The 20538-nt window shown below is 41.0% G+C and overlaps 2 protein-coding genes across 7 annotated transcripts in view; one reads left to right on the forward strand and one right to left on the reverse strand.

Moving 5' to 3' along the window:
- The window catches only part of APPL2 (adaptor protein, phosphotyrosine interacting with PH domain and leucine zipper 2), a 31521-nt gene extending 20459 nt beyond the window's left edge, over positions 1-11062 (forward strand). For both annotated transcript variants that reach the window (XM_015864228.2, XM_015864243.2), the window contains 12 exons: positions 3590-3748; positions 4959-5147; positions 5446-5488; positions 5568-5624; positions 5726-5814; positions 6708-6860; positions 6985-7037; positions 7637-7811; positions 8453-8489; positions 8614-8754; positions 8932-8979; positions 9563-11062. In XM_015864228.2, coding sequence (XP_015719714.1) covers positions 3590-3748; positions 4959-5147; positions 5446-5488; positions 5568-5624; positions 5726-5814; positions 6708-6860; positions 6985-7037; positions 7637-7811; positions 8453-8489; positions 8614-8754; positions 8932-8979; positions 9563-9691 — 1273 coding nt within the window. In that variant the 3' untranslated portion in view covers positions 9692-11062. The remainder of the gene's footprint in view (positions 1-3589; positions 3749-4958; positions 5148-5445; positions 5489-5567; positions 5625-5725; positions 5815-6707; positions 6861-6984; positions 7038-7636; positions 7812-8452; positions 8490-8613; positions 8755-8931; positions 8980-9562) is intronic.
- A 30-nt stretch (positions 11063-11092) lies between these two features.
- Positions 11093-20538, reverse strand: part of WASHC4 (WASH complex subunit 4) — a 39260-nt gene continuing 29814 nt past the window's right edge. For 3 of the 5 annotated variants that reach the window (XM_015864213.2, XM_015864186.2, XM_032445161.1), the window contains 7 exons: positions 20049-20115; positions 19269-19355; positions 18604-18751; positions 17496-17592; positions 16872-17068; positions 15347-15446; positions 11093-14241 (listed from right to left, as the gene is read on the reverse strand). In XM_015864213.2, the coding sequence (XP_015719699.1) occupies positions 14174-14241; positions 15347-15446; positions 16872-17068; positions 17496-17592; positions 18604-18751; positions 19269-19355; positions 20049-20115 (764 nt within the window). In that variant the 3' untranslated portion in view covers positions 11093-14173. The remainder of the gene's footprint in view (positions 14242-15346; positions 15447-16871; positions 17069-17495; positions 17593-18603; positions 18752-19268; positions 19356-20048; positions 20116-20538) is intronic. The other 2 variants (XM_015864205.2, XM_015864196.2) reach the window with 2 other exon arrangements.

Genomic DNA, 20538 nt, shown 5'->3' on the forward strand with positions numbered 1-20538 from the left:
AACAGAAAAGCATGACATTTGGGCTTGAAATGGGGTTAGTAAAATTAATATAATAAAGTGAAAGTGCATTCTGAATTAGAGATATTTATACTCATTTGCTCTCATAGATTACTATTACAGCAACCTTCCAAATAAAGATTTTGGACCTGTAATGTTGTAGCTACACAAGGTAATTAAAGCGCCTTGCCCTAGAGAAAGTACTTGTCACATCCAGCGTAGGCTGTGTCAGTTCACTGAGTTTAACCTGTTCTGTTTAAGTACCTGTTTCAATAAACTGCCCCACTTCTGTGCTTCTACTTTTGAGATCCTTTCTTCCTTGTTCCCTCTCTTTGTTCTCCTCTGTTCTAGTGAAGATCGACGTTAATTATAATTAGGTCCTTGTAAATGTTGTAAACTTTACATTTAAAACATAATCACATTAGAGAGAACACTCATGGTTTATTTTAAATTGATGGGAACACTGAACAGAACACTCTGCTTTATAGCTTCATACCTTTCATACTGGAGTATGTTCAAATCATCACTTATTCTGACTTGGTGGCATTTTAAACAGTGCATACTTGTTAATTTGAGAATAGTGCTATAAGTAATTCCCTGTGTAGGAGACTGTCTTTTTCTAAATAATTTTTTATTTCCTATAACTCTGTGCTTATTTATATCTCCTTCTGAGCTCAGTTCTGAGATAAGTTCCTCTGCAGTCTGCACAGTGTTTGCACAATTCGGAGGATGGGCTTTCAGCTCCCTTGAAGTAGTGACCTTCATTAAGGGTAGCCACACTGCCTGTGTCTTACAGGCACGGGGAGGATCTTACCACTGGATTATCTGTAGAATAAGCACTCGTTGAAAAATCTGGCGTGTTTGTCTTCTAGATAGGACACAGCGCTGAATGGAAGCAGAAATAGACTGCTTTACTTGTCTGGGTCTGGTTTTGATGTTTATCTGTCACTCAGCTAAACCAGAAAGGGCAGCTCAGATGTAACTGGTGCAGCTGTGTGACATCTTTGGAAAACCCCAACGAGAAGCTCGCAGAATCGTGAATGACACTGTGCAGTGAAGCACTTACTGACACAGGACATGGTTTCATTACTAAAGGTTATGCAGCCACTGAAAAACGTGCTGCCCACTCCTTTCCTCCTTTAGTGCTGGGGATCACAAGTCTTCAGTGAGTCAGCCCTGCTTGCTAATCAAGCTGAAAGCTTTTTGTAAGATTTGTTTTTCTTTGGAACAAGCTCAGGAGAACCACTGCGTCCTTACAGAATTTCAGCCCTGATGTAGCCTTGCATCTCTTTAAGCTGACTGTGAAACTGACTCTTCGTATTTAGAAATATATTAATCTATATAGTAAATACTGCTAGCAGTGTCACAACATATTAGAAAGGATAAACTATTGAAATACTCTCAGTAACCATTTGGTCTAGCTGCCACAAATGTGTGCACTTACAGAACTGACAGGTTTTCATATCTTTCTATCTTGAAGATAAGAAAAGTGGGCCTTAGGAAGAAGATTACAGTCTCAGAAACTCTGACGGTGCTGGGGCAGTTTTGTTGTTAAGAAATACAGGCTCTGTACAGAGCCTGTATCACCTACTCATGTATACCAAAAGGGCAGCAAGTAGGGGATGCTTAAAGCATAGGTGTCCAGTGTTAAATGCCTTCTAAGGTGAGCAATGACAAATACTATTATCTTCCCACCCCTTAAGTTTTCCTGATATCCTAGGAACCTACTTTGGGGAACCTTTTCTAGCAATGGGAGTGGAGCAGATAATCTCCATAGGTCCCTTCCACCCCTTACGTTTCAGTGACTCTGTGATAACAGCTCCTCAATTTTGATAAAGTTAAAGAAGAAATCAAACATTTACTGATACTGTTTCTCTGGAAGACAAAGGACAGCTGCTGCATTACGGCCCTTGAGAGCTGATCTCATCTGGTCACCTGCTGAGAGCAGGATCTGCTTGAGCAGAGTGCTCAGGGCTGTGTCCAGTTCAACTTTGAGTCTCTTTCTACCTCACACATACAGTTTCTTGCTACAGCTTGTGTCCATTGTCTCTCATCTATCACTGCACACCTCCAAGAAGGGCTAGTTCCACCTGCTTCCATCTGTTTTATTCTCTCCCGCTAGGCTATTAATCTAGCTCCCCTTCATTTCTTAAGGCTGGAAAACAATTCTACAGTCTTTCCTCACATCATGTGCTCTGCTTTCCTGACTGTCTAGTTTTTTGTTTCTGACTTTCATATGCTGGGGCACCAAAACCAGACACGTCCTATGGGAGGCTCACAAGCCACTGGATAGGTGGGAATTATGACTTCATTGAGCTGCTAACTGTACTATTGCTCATGCAGTCCACAATGTAGCTGGCATTTTTTTTTTACTGCAAGAGTATGGTACTGGCTTGTGCTGCAGGACCTTCAGTCCTTTGCTGAAATCTTTCTACGCAGGAGATGCCTCCTGGTGTTTACTGTTGCATGGGGTTTCTCCATCCCAGACAGGACTTTGCCTTTGCTGAACGTCATGAGATTCTTTTACCCACCAGGCTAGACACTGCATTACAGCAGGCAGTCAGGATGTTCAGGTATGATTTACCCTTGGTAAATCCATGCTTGCTGTTCCCAATTGCCACCTTCACCTTCACATGCCTGGAAATGGCTTCTAGGAGAACTTGCAGCATTTCCAGCATGTTATTCCAGGAATAAGAAGTTGTTCTGTGAAAGTCAGGAGAGACTACAGCAAAACCTGCTTTGAACTGTGCCATCAGAGCACCATCTGTGTATGTTCAGCAAGGTAAACTCAGGCATTGATTTTAGAAGCTGTCGCTCAGAACACAAAAACTCAACAACTTAATTCCTCATTTTCAACATTGAAATGTGCCTCTTGTTTACTCATTTCAGGCTTAGAGAATAATTCTGATCATTATCCCTGTGTGCTGTTTGGGGAAAGAAGATAGCTATGTTGAATACAAATTGGAAGGGAAAAACGGCACATCTGTTATAAGAGACCTTCAAGCTGGGCTTTCACAATAAAGAGCAAGGGGAAATCCTGGCTATGCTTTTGCTGCCAGCCCACCATGCACACAGCCATATTTTCTTTAAACCATTGTTAATATCTTCAGAGCATACACATCTTGTCTCTTTGGCCTCAGATTGCATTTTCCTGGAGTAGTTCCATATTGTATGTTTCTTCCTTCTATTCCTTCCTACCTTGACTGGTTTATTGTGGTACTCAGGGATATGATTTAGCAGAGGGTTGTTAGAGTTAGGGTACTATGGTTAGGCTGTGGTTGGACTTGATGATCTTCAAGGTCTTTTCCAACCTGGGTAATTCTATGATTCTATGATTCAGTCCTTAGGGAAGGACTCAACCCTGTAGTCTTGCATTGCATTTCCTATAAAAATCATCTAAAAATAAACTTTATCTTTGTATTCATTACACTCCCAACCACTAGTAGGGAGATTTTGCTCAAATACTTCATATATTTAAATGGATTCATATATAATCTCAACTGGTATTTTTTGTTCGTGTTGTGTCACAGATGTTATCTGTATCCTGCTATAAATTGCCTAATGGTACTTCTGAATTTGTTTTGTTTTTCAGCATACAGGGAGAGTTGGATGCCGAAACTGAAAAAATGAGGATATCCCAGCAGGACTTAATTTCAGTTAATGAGTCTGTTTACACCCCAGACTCTGATGTAACTTCACCTGCTATCAACAGGAATCTCATCCAGAAGGCTGGATACCTTAATCTTAGAAAGTAAGACAGCTGTTGCTGCCTGCTGCTTTCTGTAATTGCTGACTGCTTGCTATATTACAGGGTTTTTTAGGTCTCGAACACTTCTCAGATAATGATGTTTTAGGCTCCTGGATGGCTGTGGTAGCTTTACCCTTCAACTCCTAAGTGTCTCTGTCACCTTTGAAAATGTGTTTGAGAAACTTAAACCCAATTAGAGGTATTTGATATGATTTCCCTGAAAACAGTAGTTTACTTCTTGTTGGATTTGCCTTCAGGGATGTTTTTCTGTCATTAGCTGGGTAAGAGTTAGAAGCCTATGTGTCTGGGTTCAGATTGTTCCCAGTCCTTAGGGCTCTTTGTAAACACAGTGTTTTCAAAGAACAGCTATGTTTAATATTCAGTATGGGTTTTTATAAACTGCCTTCTTTGCATAAATACATGTTTTAAGAATCGTACAAGTTAAACGTATGCCATACATAGAGTTACCTGTGCAGATTATCCAAATAAAATCTTCCAGTGCCTTCTGGAGGAGCTGTGTATACAGCAGCAGAGCTAGGTGGCATAGGATAACATGGCCAGTGGAACTGAAAAAAGTCAGTTCGTTTCTGTCTTACTTATAATATTATAATAATTATAATAATAATACTTATAATATTCTTTTTTCTAGCAGCATTCTGTATGCTGTGTTACAATATAACTGAAAGGATGTCATAGCAGGGCAGCTTTGGGGGTACTGCAGAAGATGCTTACAATGTCTCTTTTCCAAAATCGCTCATGCTGCTCAGCAGCTTGCAAATACATACTCTAAGTTTATTTTTTAACCAAGCTTGATAGCATTTCATCTCACGTACCCAATGCTCACAATTAATGTATTCCATAACTAGGTGATACAGTAGAAAGTCTTCTTACCTTGGGATGTTTAGAATTAGAAAGCCCCATCCAGGCTGGATCGAGCAATTCGTCATGATGGGAGGTGTCCCTGCCTATAGCAAAGGGATTAGAACTAGATGATCTTAAAGGTCCCTTCCAACCTTAACCATTCTATGAGATTAATTCTTCTGCTTAGATTAAGGATTAATCTCTGCTATGAATAGGTGTTAATTTTACTTCACATCATTAAACATTTTGCATGGCTAAGCGTAAAGTTCAGGGTACGTTTGAAGTTTCTTTAGGTCACATGGAGTCATTTTTAAATAGTAATGAGTTTTTAATCATTGCTGCTTCTTTTTAGTAAAACAGGTCTGGTGACTACAACTTGGGAAAGACTGTACTTCTTCACCCAAGGTGGCAACTTGATGTGTCAGCCGAGGGGAGCAGTAGCTGGAGGACTGATTCAGGACCTGGACAACTGCTCTGTTATGGCTGTGGACTGTGAAGACAGAAGATACTGCTTTCAGATCACCACTCCTACAGGCAAAACGTATGAGAGGCTTTATTGAGGACAGCCAGTCATGCCTGCCTGTTCAGATAGTTTCCTGTAAAACTTGCTTGCTATAATAGTAATCCTTCCTGGGTTTCCAGAAGGTTCTTAACTAAGAGCGTGTTCATTCCCATCTTCCTTGACAACTGTCTGAAGAGCAAAGGCAGTATGCTTTAGCTGCAGCCTGTTTGTGATTTTTGTTCTTTTAGAAGTTAATGGAGACATGGTCTGTTGACACTATAAGACTGAGAGTCCTTCTGTCCACTGCTAGCACTGATATGCTATGCTTGTGTTTTAGGGGTATAACTCTTCAAGCAGAAAGCAGGAAGGAATACGAGGAGGTAAAAATATTGTCTTAATGTTGTCATTCTTGTATAGATGTGAGCATGATGAGTTCAGCTTTCATTTTTTGCCTTCTAGTGGATATGTGCCATCAACAACATTTCCAGACAGATCTATCTCACCGACAATCCAGAGGTGGGAGGTTGTTTCCATCTTTCATCTATTCCTTACCATTTGCTTTACTGCTGTTCATTATGTATCCAACATTGCTTTGTTGTTCTGCTTTGTTTTCCTAGGCAGCTGCAATCAAGTTAAATCAGACTGCCCTACAGGCAGTGACTCCCATTACCAGCTTTGCAAAAAAACATGAAGCTCACCATCCCAGGTAATGCATTCACTTTCATGGACATGAGACTGCTGCCTGCTCAGTCACACTCCTTTCATGTGGCAGCAGTCACCAAGGAGAAGGTCCCATCTAGCCCCTGCCTTTACTGTCTTACGTATTCCAGGAAGTTCCTTTCTGATGCTACCTGCTGAAAGCCTGAAGAGATGCAAAGTATTGAGGGTAATACTTATTGTTCCACAGCACAGCCTTGAAGCTCTATGTAGTTGCCACTGCATTTTTGTTGTTTCTTCTAAAACAACCACGCTTGCTTCTAATCTCTTTGCAATAAAGGAACAATTTGTGATGTGGATAATACAGCAGAGCTTCCACTGTACAATGAAATATTCTTGCACATTATCTCAACTAATTCCTGCCAGTCCATCACAGAAGGATGCCTCACTGTGCTGTCAAAATAGTTACTGATCTCACACGCTCATTCAAGTCAGTCAGTCAGTCTTTGAAGAAGATGCAGGAGGAGATTTGTATGTGACAATTCTCAACTATCACGTTGCTTGTGGCCATGTAAGATCTCAAAGACTGGCCAGGATTTGCATGTTCAGAAACCGGTTCAGGTCTCTGCTGTTTGAACTGGTCACCAGACTGCAGATATGGCCACCAGAGGGCAGGGAGGCAAACAGCAACATACTCCTGGCAGTCAGTCCGCACAGTGTTGCATTAGGGCTTAATATACCACCAATTTATTTGTTTCTAAATAACTGTAGGTATAAAAAATAGGACAGATTTTACTTAAGACTTCAGTAGTACTCATTTAAGTCAATGAATACTGCTTCAGTCCACTTTGGATCTTTGGATAATCTTGTCTCCCTTCCAAAGCACAGATGTGGTGTCAAGTGTCACTGATTAAAATGTTTTTTTCCCCCTTTTAACTGCAGCCAGAATGTAAAGAATACAGATAATGGTAAAACAACTCCCAGTGAATCAGCTGGCATTCAGGACTCCACACAACTGATTGCTCTTGGAACGCCAATTCAGTTTGATATTGTTCTGCCTGCCACAGAATTCCTGGACCAGAACAGAGGTGGCAGGTATGGTCAGAGATGGTGATTTCTCACCTTAGCAGAGTGACTTTTGGAGGGGAATATCAGGTGTCACAGCATTTATATGTGGTGACCAGAACCTATCATGATAGCTTTCATTCTTCATTCACAGGCGTGCAAACCCATTTGGGGAGTCTGAAGACAGTAGCAAAGATGAAGAGGAAGGTCAGTGCTTCATTTTCCCAGATAAAAGCAGCCATGATCTCAGGCTTAATTAATTCATCCCTCTCCAGTGTCTCTTCATGAAAGCACCTGACATCATGGAGCAAGAGCAGCAACCCATAGTACACTTGAAGCTGGTTGTGTTTCAGAAGCCTGTCTGTTAAATACCGCCGCCTACAACAATTCAAACACTTTCTTCTTTGACAGTCCAAGCTGTATTGCAGATTAGGTTTATTTCAGAAGTTTAAAGGCAGAAAGATTTGGTCTTCTTAGCTCTGCTATCCTATTGCAAAGTAGGATGGCTTTGCAGCACCCTGAGCCAGTGCAGGACATGGGAGTGTACAGTGCTTGGTGCCTGCCCTGTGTCTCAGACTGCACAGCTGGATTGCCATTGCACAGCTGAAGTGTAGCATTCTTTGTGGTACTGCCACTTGAAGCAGCTTCAAACTGGGTCAGAACAATGCCTGGCTCCTAGAAGGCAATCACCACTCACATGTTTATCTCTGTGTTTCCAAGGGGAAAGAAAATAACTCTATCAGTATCTCCAACTACTCAAAAATGGAAGTAGCACAGTGAGAGAAGCTATGCCTTTTATCTTCCAGATTCACTCCTGCAGCAGATGTTCATCGTTCGGTTTTTAGGATCCATGGCTGTTCAGTCAGACAACACAAGCGAGGTGATTTATGAAGCCATGAGACAAGTGTTAGCTGCTCGTGCAATCCATAACATATTCCGTATGACTGAATCTCATCTCATGGTCACCAGCAAGAACCTGAGGTACGGCAAACTCTTCATTGCTTATCCCTTGTCAGTATGCTGTTCTCTTCGTGAAATTTGGGATGAGGATTTTCTGCTTCTCCAAGAAATGCACCCTTCAATGGGGTCAGACTCTGAGATTGACTTCACTTAGAAGAATGTCCTCCTGACTTCAGTTCTAAGAACATTCTGCTAAAACGTAGAGGGGGTGGCAGGGCTGTAAAATCCTACAAATACACTGAAAAAACAAAACAAAGAGTTGAAAGATTCTCTTACCTTACATCCAGTAACAGCAGAAGAGCTACTGCTCTGTCCTGTTGTCAGAAGCATCACCATAGAGCATGCTCAGACAAGACTTAACTGGAGTGCATGTTCATACGCATGCATACAGCGTTAGCTTGTGCCCATGGGATGCTCACCAAACAGGTGATTCCAAAGCTCCAGGTGACCAACAGGTTATGCAGCTGGGAGCTGGTCTAGAGTTAAACTTTGTCATTGACCAACATGAAATCACAGTAGAACATCTGATTCCATGCATATGTTTCCTCACCAATAAAACTGATACAGTGACTGCCTTATGATTATAAAGCACCTTGAAGTTACTGATAAGAACTGCTCTAAAAACATGTACTTTTTTTTTTTCCCCCTACACCTAATTACAGATTAATAGATCCTCAAACTCAAGTTACTCGAGCCAGTGTAAGTAACTTTGTTTTGAATCTGGTTTTCTATCACAGCACTGAATGCTTAAGCCCATGAACCTGAGCCCTTGACCAAGCCAGCTACATGCTGATTAAAAAACGCTTTTATTACAATTTTCTAGTTTGAACTTGCCACCGTCACTCAGTTTGCTGCTCATCAGGATAACAAGAGACTGATTGGTTTTGTGGTCCACCTCAGTGAGACCCCAGGAGAAGAATCCATGAGCGCGTATGTTTTTGAGAGCAACACGGAAGGAGAAAAGGTTTGCACAACGCTTGTTAAAATACTTGGTTTCTATGTAATGCTGCAGTGAGATGGCATTCCACCTCTCCTTTCACACCCCTATTGAAGTTTGCATGGATACTCCTCTGTTTTAATCCTGATTAAGCAGCAAAACCAACAGCAAAAACCTGAACTTTACCCCCATTTCTGATTTCAGATCTGCTATGCCATTAGCTTGGGAAAAGAAATTGCAGAGGCGCAGAAGGTAAATCGTATCGATTCCTCACTGACACGCTTGTTTTGCTGCATGTTTTTCTGCTTTTTTCACCCATTACTGTTTCACTCCCATTCTTCTCTCCTTTGGGGAGAAAAAAGAAAATAATGAAGGCTTTCCATTTAAAACACTCAGCCTGTTGTAGAAACACATTAATGTAATGATGTGACACCGTTCAGTAACATTACCTGTGTGTTTTCATTGCTACAACTGTGGAACAAGTTGGGGAAATGAGCTTTAAGTCACCTGTATTATGCACACTAAATACGAACTTGTTTTTTTTAAGGTTGTTCCTCCTTGCCTTTCAGTAATTAGAGTGCTGTCAGGTAAGAAAAGCACAATAAGGCTCAAAGTAAAGAAATTTTTACTTACCTAAGAGGTGTTCTGCTGGAAAGGGATTACGTTTCAAAACCTTTAGCCAGAATTATTCCCATTAAAACCTTCAGGTTAAACGTTGTGGAAAGGAAAAAACACTGCCACAAAAACCTCACATTGCTGAGCATTAACGTGTACTGGAGAAAAGGGGCTCCTCTGAAAGATTGCCTTTGCCTACTGATCTTTTGTTTTCCTTCAGGACCCAGAAGCGTTAGCTCAGCTAATGAAGTCTGTGCCCTTCACAAACGATGGGAAGTTTGTGCTGCTGAATGATCAGTCAGAAGAGGATGGAGCCACGCATGAAGAAGGAGAAGAGTCCGAAGCATGAAGAACTCATTTCCTCCAGCCTGTATGGGAGCAAGGAGAAGCCGGGAGGCTGCCTGTGGATTTCTGTTTTTAAATCATCTGTGCACACGTGAAGCCACAGCTTCTGGCACCCGCTAGGGGGATGGCAGCATCTTTGCAGAGGTTCCTCAGGCTTTGCAGTGAACAGAAGCATAACTTTGGCCTTTGGAAATTTTTGCATTTGTGAATGTGTAGTGCAGAGGTGGGCCTGATATGCCTGCAATCTTAGGCAATGTTTCAGTATCAGCCCCTTGCTGCTGGCAGCTCAGCCGGCACAGCTGTCAGCCACAAAGGGTTAACTGCACTTCCGCAGGCTCACAGGGAGCACCGGTTGTAAGCTGTGCTCTCCTTTAGGAAATGCATCAGGCCTCTAACTTCTTCCTGTAGTCAGTTTTTATAGTTTGCATGATTATGTGCATCTAAATGAAGGTTTAAAATGCACTATTTACTTTATTTTCAGATGAAGTTATTTTTAGCCTAGTTTTAAGCGTAACAAGATTTATCTTTTGTGCTAGCCTATTTACAGAACAATTTGTTAAACACTAAATTTTTCCTATTAATATAATCTATTTTTATATTGCGTCTGGAATAAGCTTACAAAACAAATCTAAGTGCCTACTCTTACCTTTACGGGGACTGCATTCACATTCCATGTCATTAAACAATGGGCATAACGTACCCCCTTGATTTACTGCAGGCATCAGAGGCAGCCAGCAGTGGGGCATAGCACCTGAGCGCGGTTATTCTGTGGTTAGGGAATCTTACAATTAAGAGAAGTTACAGAGATAACCTGCAGGACAAGTAGTTTTATAATAAGGAGTTCTTTGTATTGTTAACATAGGCATTGGAGCCTACCAGCAATCTTCAGTCTCCAGAAGCTGAGCAATAAGAATGCTAGAGAGCAGGCTGCAGCACAAGGACTAGTTTCACTGCACACTCCTGCCATTAGAAGCCATGCATACCAGCTAAGATGTTTAGATTTTCTTTCTCCCTCTGGCTTAACCCGAAGATACGAGAAGCTGTACTTGGCAAGTACAAATAAATGGGAGCCCCTGAAGAGAGAGGTGGGGGAGGCCATACAAGGCTTATAGTAAACAAGATGCAACAAAGAGCTGAAAATCTCTAACTGAATTTGACTCATCTCAAGCACTTAATAGGAACATAGGCTTTCTGTAAGCAATCTGTGCTAAGGCAGCTGGATGAGTACAGCTTGCAGTGCTTGCCATGTAATAAATTCCTTGAGCTGGTTTGGTGACTGTTTGTAAGAACCATGGAAGAAAATGGCCGGTGACTGACACAAACATTCCTTCGTCAATAAAAGCTGAAGCTGTCTTATTAAAGAAATTAAACCCTCCTGCAGTCTTGTTACTGAAGACACTAACAGTGAGGTTCAGAAAATTACATTTATTAACAGTTTTATGTACATTAGGTACTCTACTCACACACCAAAGAGAATGAGGTAACAAAATACCCTTTTGTACAGTGAGAGTTAGGAAACGTGGTTACATTTGGTCCTTTGTACCTGAGAAGCTGAAAATAGCTGTTGTTGACAGACATCCGATGAAAACTCAAATTTACTTCTAATTACAGACTTCATTAGGACCCTCTAGAACCTACCCCTACACATAACCCAGTGAAGCGCAGGGCTGCTGGGACCATCACCCCCTACCATCAGTGACCAGTGCCTTTTGACCTCAGGCTGAATGCAATTCTGGGCATCAGCTGTGCTCTTTGTCCCCTATGCAGCCCCATGGCTTGTGGCATAAAAGGGCCCAGCACCATGATATACAGGCTGCAGGGCCATCAGGAGAGCTGCTGCCACCACTAATGCTGCCACCAGCCTTGGCCCAGGACAAAGCACAATGGGGGCTGCAGTGACAGCTGCCTCCTCAGGAAGGCAAACACCTTCAGCATGTTCTATGCCTGCCCTGAAGGAACACAGAGGTTCATTTTATGTCCCTGCAGCAAACTCATAATCTTCCTCCCTTCATCACCTCTAGGAATTTCCAGTGAGCAGAGTTCTGTTCCATTTAGAGAATTTTATTATTTTTTTTCTTTTTAGATCTATCCTCATCTCCAGCCAACACGCTGGGTTCCATTTTGTTCCTATAATCAGAGCAGAAGGGTAAAAGCAACGAAAATAGCACCACAAGAATCCTGCACCCCTTCTAGGTAGCTGGGCATGGGGTGGGAGGAGGATTTGCTGTGACTCACTGACACAGGAGCACCATCCCAAACCAGGACCCACCTCGTTCATATTTCAGGTAACAAAAGCTTTCTGCATACATGTGCTGCTACATGACAACAAAATGGAAGTATAATAAGCTACAATCCTCTATTAGCAAGAATAGCTCTATTATCAACTGCACATATTCAAAGGAATGTATATACTTCTGCCACATACAGTACACATTTGGGTCCCACCATTCATTGGGCCTCTATAAAAATAGAGAACCAGAACGACATGAGTTGGTTCACACACATAATGAACCGCAGAGCATTACCTAGCTGAGATCCCATTGGTCCAAAAATCATAGGAGAAAGGGAAAGTACAAATGTAGATATTAATAATTAGAACGCAGGTCATCGCTTGACTGCATCTGTTTACCCAGCACAGCCATCCTGAAGGAAAACACTCTACGTTGTTCTGCCATTGCTAAAGAAGAATGACAGTGCTGGACCACTCCACACCTGGAGCTTACATGACTTGAGATGAGACAAGGCTATGGAAATACATACATATTGCTACTGCAACGTGATGGCAATCAGCAGAAGCACCAAGACTGCTGCTGTTCTCAGCAACACTACTCCAACTGCTCAGCGTGGGCACAACTCGGTCAAAAAAGAAAGTGCATGTAAATTATGACCAGGAAAAAAAACAACAAAATGAAGTAAGGTAGCATTAACTGGGGCAGTCTCTGCAGTTGTAACAAAAATATGAACGAGGCCAGCTGATTTAAACAGCTCACAAAGCTGCATCAGGCTTTCAGAACCAAGGAAAGAACTTTCATATCAGCCCACTCTGTCCAGTTGCAACCACAATGTTTGCCTCAGTTCCCTAAATGCTGAACTCACGGGCAGAAAAGGGTGAATCAAAGCCTGCCAGGAATTGTCTGAGCCAACCTGTGGCCAAAGAGCGGGTAGACCAATCTGAGCCATTTGTATTAAAACATCACCTTTTTGTAATTAGAAGAGATGAAAAAACTGTCAAGTAAGTACAATTAGGAGTGCCAAAAAAAGAAAAAAAAACAAAAAAAAACCCCCAAAAGATAATTCTCAGACTGACTGAAGTAGTTTACTCTAACTAGCAAAACCTAGTAGTGTTTTATATTCCAGGAGATTAAAACACAACCGAGTCTTTTAATGGAAGTGGAATTCACTCTTAAGCTCACTTGAGCTACTTATGTCAGGAATCTGAGCAACTCTTGCGCAGTCTAAGAACCTCTACTCACAGGCATCAACAGATGTTAAATTTTATACAGAGTTCTCACAGTGTTCAGCAGCTTCTGAAGCCTGCAGTGCAATTATTGTTAACAATCAGGCAAGTAAGACCGTATTAACAACACAGACAGTGCAACGGACCTACAAAGGCTAAGAAAGACAGGGTTTGAGGCTGAAACTTGCTGTTAGGCACAACATAGTCATGGAGTGTAAGATCACTTAATAGTCACAGACACCCATCACACAGTGTCTGGTCATGGAAGGAAGAGCTGATTGTGGTTCTGTCTTGGCTCCTGATTTCCACACTTCTGCAGATGCAAATCAGACCTTCAGTATGAAGTGAAAAAATAGCTCATTACATTAACTTTCCTGCTTTTCCCTTTCTCAAATATGGGAGGAAAAAAGAACAGGGGAAGATAAATGCCTGGCAAGACCCTGATTCCAGAGTGAAAATAACATGCCAATAATAAAGTTTAGCAGAAAAAAAACCACACACATTAATGAGAACTGCCATTTTGTGTAATAGCTTTAACATACATTCACAACCTACACTGTTACAGCTACAGTGTAATCTGTGACCACATTAAGTACAAAAAGGAGCGCATAAACATCTGGACAACAGATAAGCAATGCATCTTCCTTCAATGTTCTTCGTCTGGTTGATGAGATGCACGTGTCTTCCTTAACGTTTTGTTAGAGATGCAAGCAAGCATCTACAAATTAAAGATTTGTTTTCTTAGATATGCACAACTGTCATTTAAAATAATTACCTCCAAGCTATATTTGATGTAGTAATTCTCAATCTAGAGAAAGTGCTGTTAGTAACGCAAATAAATAACTCCTGAAAAATAGAAGTTTCTATAGGAAAAACAAACCAACACAGACCTAGCCCAACTGGATGCTAGTTTACTATTGTACATTTGCTGTTAGGTTTAATAGAAAAAGTCAAATGAAGAGCTTTTACCCCTTCAAAGCATTAGTGATAGTTATTCGAGTAAGTAATTATCACCCCATACCAGCCACATCATTTCACAACAGGATCTGCAGACATAGAGTTGGAAAGATCTCCATTGCTTGCTTTAACAGATTCTTCTGTAAAAACAGAAAATGGAGACAAGGATTACAGTTCACGTTTTACTCAAGGCAGTAAAAACGAGGTCTTAAAATATGTATAGCATGCTGCTGTCATAAAAGATTTGATACACTGTACCACAGACAGCATCTGATAACTGCCCTCGCAGCACAAAGGATCCTGGCCCTATGAAGAAATCTGTTTGGGGTGAGAGGTACAAGCAACTGCTGTCCTACAAGTGCTCTCCTGAAGAAGCAAAGGCAGTTTATCTAGCGTTATCACAGTGCTCCAAGATGGCTTTTTGAGTAGGACAACTATATGAGAAACTCCACAAATATGAAGTATAAATCCACACTGAAGACTTCCTTCTTTGCAAACTGCTTTGGATCAGTGATCTGGGAGGCAACCATCATTTACATCGCTGTCAGAACTACAGAGAAAAACTAGTTACTTGCCAATTCCATTTTTTTTAACATACAGCTACATTCAGCCATGGGAGACCCAAGACTCTAAGCAACTCATGACTGAATTGCATGTCTACATCTTACTCCTCTCATTTCTTGGAGGATAGTTTCCCCATACTCAGGAAAGTTTCCTATAATTCAACTCACAACATGTGAAATTCCCATCTTGCCCAAGTCAAGAAACCATAGCACAGATGGAGATCTCACCCTTTGAAATGTAAAGCAATGGTAGACCAAAACACTCTACAAACATTCAGCACATCATCTACCTATGTAAAGTGTAAAACAGCTACTAGATGACAGCTGAGAAACATCAGTTTATATTTTTCTGCAAAACCTTTGCCGATGTAAAGGCTGTCATTAACAAAATCAAGAATAAAGTGGGTAAGTATGAAGCTGAAGTCATTGAATTTAATATTAATGCAAGCGTGCAGCTCTTCTTGCCCCAAGTTTTGTGTTCAGAAATCCAGTCTGAAATTTCACTTTTCCAAAGAAGGTCTCAGTGAGGTGTTCTCAACTCCTTAATTATCCTCAGCCCCATAAAACTACCTCAGGAATACTGATTCAGCCCAATAGCAACGAAGTGGCTACAGAAGAAAGTGTTTTGTAGGGAAAATACACCCTCAAGAACCAAAGCACTCCACATGTAAGATTCACTCACCTTCTCTCTCTTTCTTTTCCTGGTTTTCTTCTGCTGCAGTTTTATCTGCTCTGAAAAATATTCTTGCACTACTTAATGAAAAATAAAGGAGTTCAAATTCCTAAGTAAAAAGATACAGAAGAGGAGTGTCAGTGTATCACAAGAATGAATTCACATACAAATCAATGCGATTTTTCAGAAGCATCAAAAGCAATTAGATTTAAGTATAAAAATAATTTCCCACACATAAGTCCACTCACACGCATCTCACAGGGCACAACTCAGACAGAAACTTTAATGAGTAACTTAAGTAAATCAGCATCACTGCAACATGTGTGCCCCGGTTGGTGCAAGTGGTAGGAATGCCGCATTGCAACACCGGAGACCCTGGGTTCGAATCCCCCCTGTGGCACAAGTGGTAGAAGTGCCGCTCTGCTACACAGAAGGCTCGAATCCCGGGGGGTTGGACTCGATGATCTCTAAGGTCCCTTCCAACCTGCACGAGACTATGATACTGTGATGTAGGCTACTGAGGCCGAGTGTGAGGTTTGGACCCACAGTGAAAATGTGGAACTATTTGCCCAAAGAAAGACCACGCAACCCAATAATTTTAACAGCCACATGGTCAATCAGTTACTGAACAAGTCAGTGAGATGGTTTTGGTAAAGCAGAGAACTGCAACACATGCTTTTGGCAGTCACACATGTCTTTACCTATTTTAGCAACAACAGTACTTAATACATGGGCTATTCATAAACAAATACCTGCAGATGTGTCCCACATCCTCCTCAATTCAAAAACAAAGGGGAGAGACAGGAGGCATTTACACCTCAGTCAGACCTAGAAATTCAAATACACCTTTCTTCTTCTGTTTGACAGCTGGTGTGCATCGAATGAACTCAGAGAATTCACACCCAAGCAATTCAGTTCACAGTGTTTCTTGTAACAAAGATTTCCTCTCAACATTCTCCCCTACTTGAACATGAAGGTTTCAGTTGCATTAAGAGTCCTGTCCAGCATACAAAGGCTTCCAGCCAGCCACCTTGACACAAATATCACAAATGCTTATGATATTATGGCCTTCCAGTATTTGAAGGGAGCGTATAAACAGGAGGGGGAACAGCTGTTTTTTAAACTAACACATTGGAGGTTTCGGTTAGATATTAGGAGGAAGTTTTTCACTCAGAGGGTGGTGACGCACTGGCACAGGTTAGCCAAGGAGGCTGTGGATGTCCCATCCCTGGAGGCATTCAAGGCCAGGCTGGATGTGGCACTGGGGAGCCTGGTCTGGTGGTTGGTGACCCTGCACATAGCAGGGGGGCTGAAGCTGGATGATCACTGTGGTCCTTTTCAACCAAGGCCACTCTACTCTTCTTTGATCCTATGCCAACCCTTCAGACAGCACAGCACCTGAGACTTTGTGCTCATTTTTGGCATTGTTTTTCTAGGCAATGCCTTATGCTGTCTCAGTGTTATGTATTCAAGATAAGCTTCTCCACAAAACAGAACTGCACTGACATAGAACAGAAGCAAACCTGTGCTCTACCTGTAAGCAAACTTCCAGTCGCTTGTGAGTAAGGTTCATAGTTTGCAGCAGTTTTTCATCTTGATTAATTGACTGCACGTTCTGTTGTTTAGCTACTGCTTTTATTTCCTTCACATACTTCTCTCGAACAGACTGGAACCAGTGCAGCGAATCAAACTCCTGGTACTGATCCAACAGCTTCAGAATGTAAGCCACACCTACGGTAATTAACAAAACAAGCACCAAAGTTAACGTGCAATTTATAAGACATTCTGTGAGTGCTATTAATGGATTAGTTTAAGTCAATAATTCTCATGTAATTAGAATTTCAACTGCAATTGATTTTAAATTAAATCCAATGGGAAGAAAATCATAATATCCAAATATTTGCATAAACTCTAATCTACTGCCTGCAGCTTTGAAAGAAATCAAGGAGTACCAATATATGACAAAACCACCTGCTGTCATAACTAGTTATTCCGTGCTAAAGAGATTCTGAAACAAACAGCCCACAGATCCATTGTGATGGAGCCAAGACAGTCCAAACATTAAGGGAAATTCGGAACTCAGAGAAATAGCAAACTTTTCCTGCAAACATCAGTTATGCTGGCTTGGCTAAAGACTCATCAGCATGCTGAAACTTACCCATGGCAAACCCATCATCAGTGAAGGCTGCCCCACTTTTGTTCTTCTTGTTCAGTTTCTCCTTGCAACTGATTGAATGCTCTACAAAATTGAGGGTCTGAAAGAGTGAAAAGCTCTCTTGGAATCATTGGGAGTCTTAACAGCATTATAACATTAAAAATAAATAAATAAATAAATAAATATAGATGCAGCTGACCAAATTGCCCCAAACGATAACATTTGTATCTCCCATCATTAGGCATTTTTGTATGGAAAACGCTGGTAACACACCAATGTTGTAGTTGTTGCTGAACAGTGCTTACATCAAGCCCAGCACTTTTTGGCCTCTTACACTGCCCTGCCAGAAAGGAGCTGGGGTTGCAAAAGGAGCCATGTCAGCTGACCCAGAATGACCAAAGGGATATCCCATACCATATGGCATTGTGCTCAGCAAGAGGAGGCAGACACATTGGAAGTGGTACTATTTGGTAGTCTTTCCAATAAACTGTGTGATGAGCCTCACTTTTCTACAGGTAGTTGAATATCTGCTCGTGCCCAGAAGCAGTGAACAAATTCCTTGTTTTCTTTGCTTTTGTGCACAGCTCTTGCTCTACCTACTAAACTGTCTTTAGCTCAGTCAATGAGTTCTCTCCTATCTTTGCAATTCTCTCTCCCACCCCACCCTGTGGGGAGTAACCAAGCAGATGCATGGTGTTGAGCTGCCTGCTAGGGTAAAACCACAACAAATAGGATGTCACGTCATGAAACGAAGCTGTTAAGATCACTTAGGACTTCAAACTGAACTGCATCAACTCAGTTCAGCTTGACTCAAAAGAAAACTCGTTAACAAAGCCAAGTCTAACTGCAGTAGAAAGGGACACAATTTTACTGAAGAAGTTTCTGAAGTTACTTTTCGAGTGCTAGCAGAAACTGAGGTGAAGATCAAGAAGAACATGGCTACAGATGACTGCCAACAAAGCCATGCTCCAAGCAACTCCATTCACAATCAGGTAAAATAAAGAAAAAAGTATAACATGGTCATTGATGGTCTCATTCAAAATATTTCAACAAACCTGTATGTTTTTTTGTTTGTTTTTTAATTACTGGTACACACGGTAATAATACTAACCAGCGGGGGAACAATAATGTAAAAGTTCCTCAAATGCATATTCTTTGGACTGCGGAATTCAGGAGCAAATACATCCACAAGCATTTTAAAGTACTCTGTTCCTTCTGCAAAGTTACGTGTGAGGTCACTTAGCACTGAGTCCAATTGCCTAAAAAGGACAAGCAATGTGTTACCCGTTTTCTCCTAGAAGTTTCTTAACCTAAGCAAAATCCCAGCCTTCAACCCAATATTCCAACCTGAGCCCAAGATTACAACCCACCCCTATGGCCACCTTCCATCATACAGTTTGATTTTATTTCCTCAAAAAACACCCCATAGAATAATTGCTTATTTTCCCCTATGGCCTTACATATCCAAGAAACAGACATCAGGAGCAGTGAGGAACACCTGTTAGCCTTCAAATCAAATATATTATCAAGAATGTATTATTCAAATCAAATATATTATCAAGAAGGTTCTGTAACAAGACTACAAATTATGCTTCATATTCAGTTTTGGTTTTGAAAGATTTTGCTGCTTTTTCTCTACTTTCAACAAATATTTTTGTATAAAATCAGTTGAACTTAACACACACAAAAGCAACCAACAGTTGCATTTACAGCTTTAGAATTACAAACCTCTCTTCCCAACCCTGGCCCAGACCCCAGAGCGTGACATTAGGGTACCTCGCTGCTTTCTGTGTTTCTTCTGAGAGTCCTTCTTCTTTCACCAGCTCTTCAAAATTAACAATATCTTCCAGATCAGGAACGAACCTGAAAACTTACTGTTTGTTAGCAGTTCATTCAACTGGTTACATTCACTGGAGTACCTGCCATAATTTATAATAGAATTATAATCTTCTGAACTCAAACTACTTAAAATTATATCATTTCTGCAGTACTCCAATCTTAGTGCCATTAAGCCCAATTCTGAACTCACACAAACTTGTTTACACTTTTGCTTTTACCAGGCTACCATCTGCTCTTCCTTGTACTTGCCCTCGATAACTACACATTTACTAATATTTGCAAGAAATCTACTTCTTGGTACACATGGTCACTAGTTTTTAATGAACTTCTAAAAGCATACAATCAACTTTATGGTATAAAGCATTAAAGAAACATTACCTTCATTTTTGAATTCTTATTTTTTCCTTTAACGCACACTCTTGAAATGATTAACATCAGGAATTACTGACTTAATTAACAACTAACGACTTACACAAACGTGTACTATTAGCTCCTTCACAGCATATTCCCATACAGTTTTGAGGGCTCTTTGGCATTTTATGACAATGATTGACCAGGTCTGGGTTCAGACTCTATTTCTTATAATTCTGCTTCAAGAAATGCATAAAAATGTACTACTTAAATGTACCATGTGATCAAATATTTATGGCAGATGAGTGAGAAATTTCTCAAGGAACATCATCACAAATAGAAGCAAAGGGAAAAAAAAGGTTGTACCTAATTGCACTGCTACAGCAGTGAAGACCACCAGATCTTATCATTCGCACATAACCCATAGCATTGCCTTCAAAGACAAGAAAAAAAATCAGAATTAATCTTTAAATAACAAGGGAGAGATAAACATACACCCACTTCAGAATTCCTACCACATCTGAAATGTAAACTAAAGTTGCCACATGGTCTCAACAAAGAAACTGCTTTAAAAACCATGCAGAATAAAATATTACACTGAAAACTGATGTCAATATTCTCTCCAGAGGATTAAAACAAATCCACAATTTAGCTGTCACAGAATCACAGAATCATCAAGGTTGGAAAAGACCTAGAAGATCATCTAGTCCAACCATTACCGATACTTCCCAGCTAAATCATATTCCTCAACACAACATCCAAACGTTTCTTGAACACTCCCATGGCCGGTGACTCCACCACCTCCCTGGGCAGTGCGTTATAATGACTGACTACCCCTTCCGAGAAGTAATATTTC

Source organism: Coturnix japonica, chromosome 1 (genome assembly GCF_001577835.2).
Source record: "Coturnix japonica isolate 7356 chromosome 1, Coturnix japonica 2.1, whole genome shotgun sequence".
NCBI classification, from domain to species: domain Eukaryota; kingdom Metazoa; phylum Chordata; class Aves; order Galliformes; family Phasianidae; genus Coturnix; species Coturnix japonica.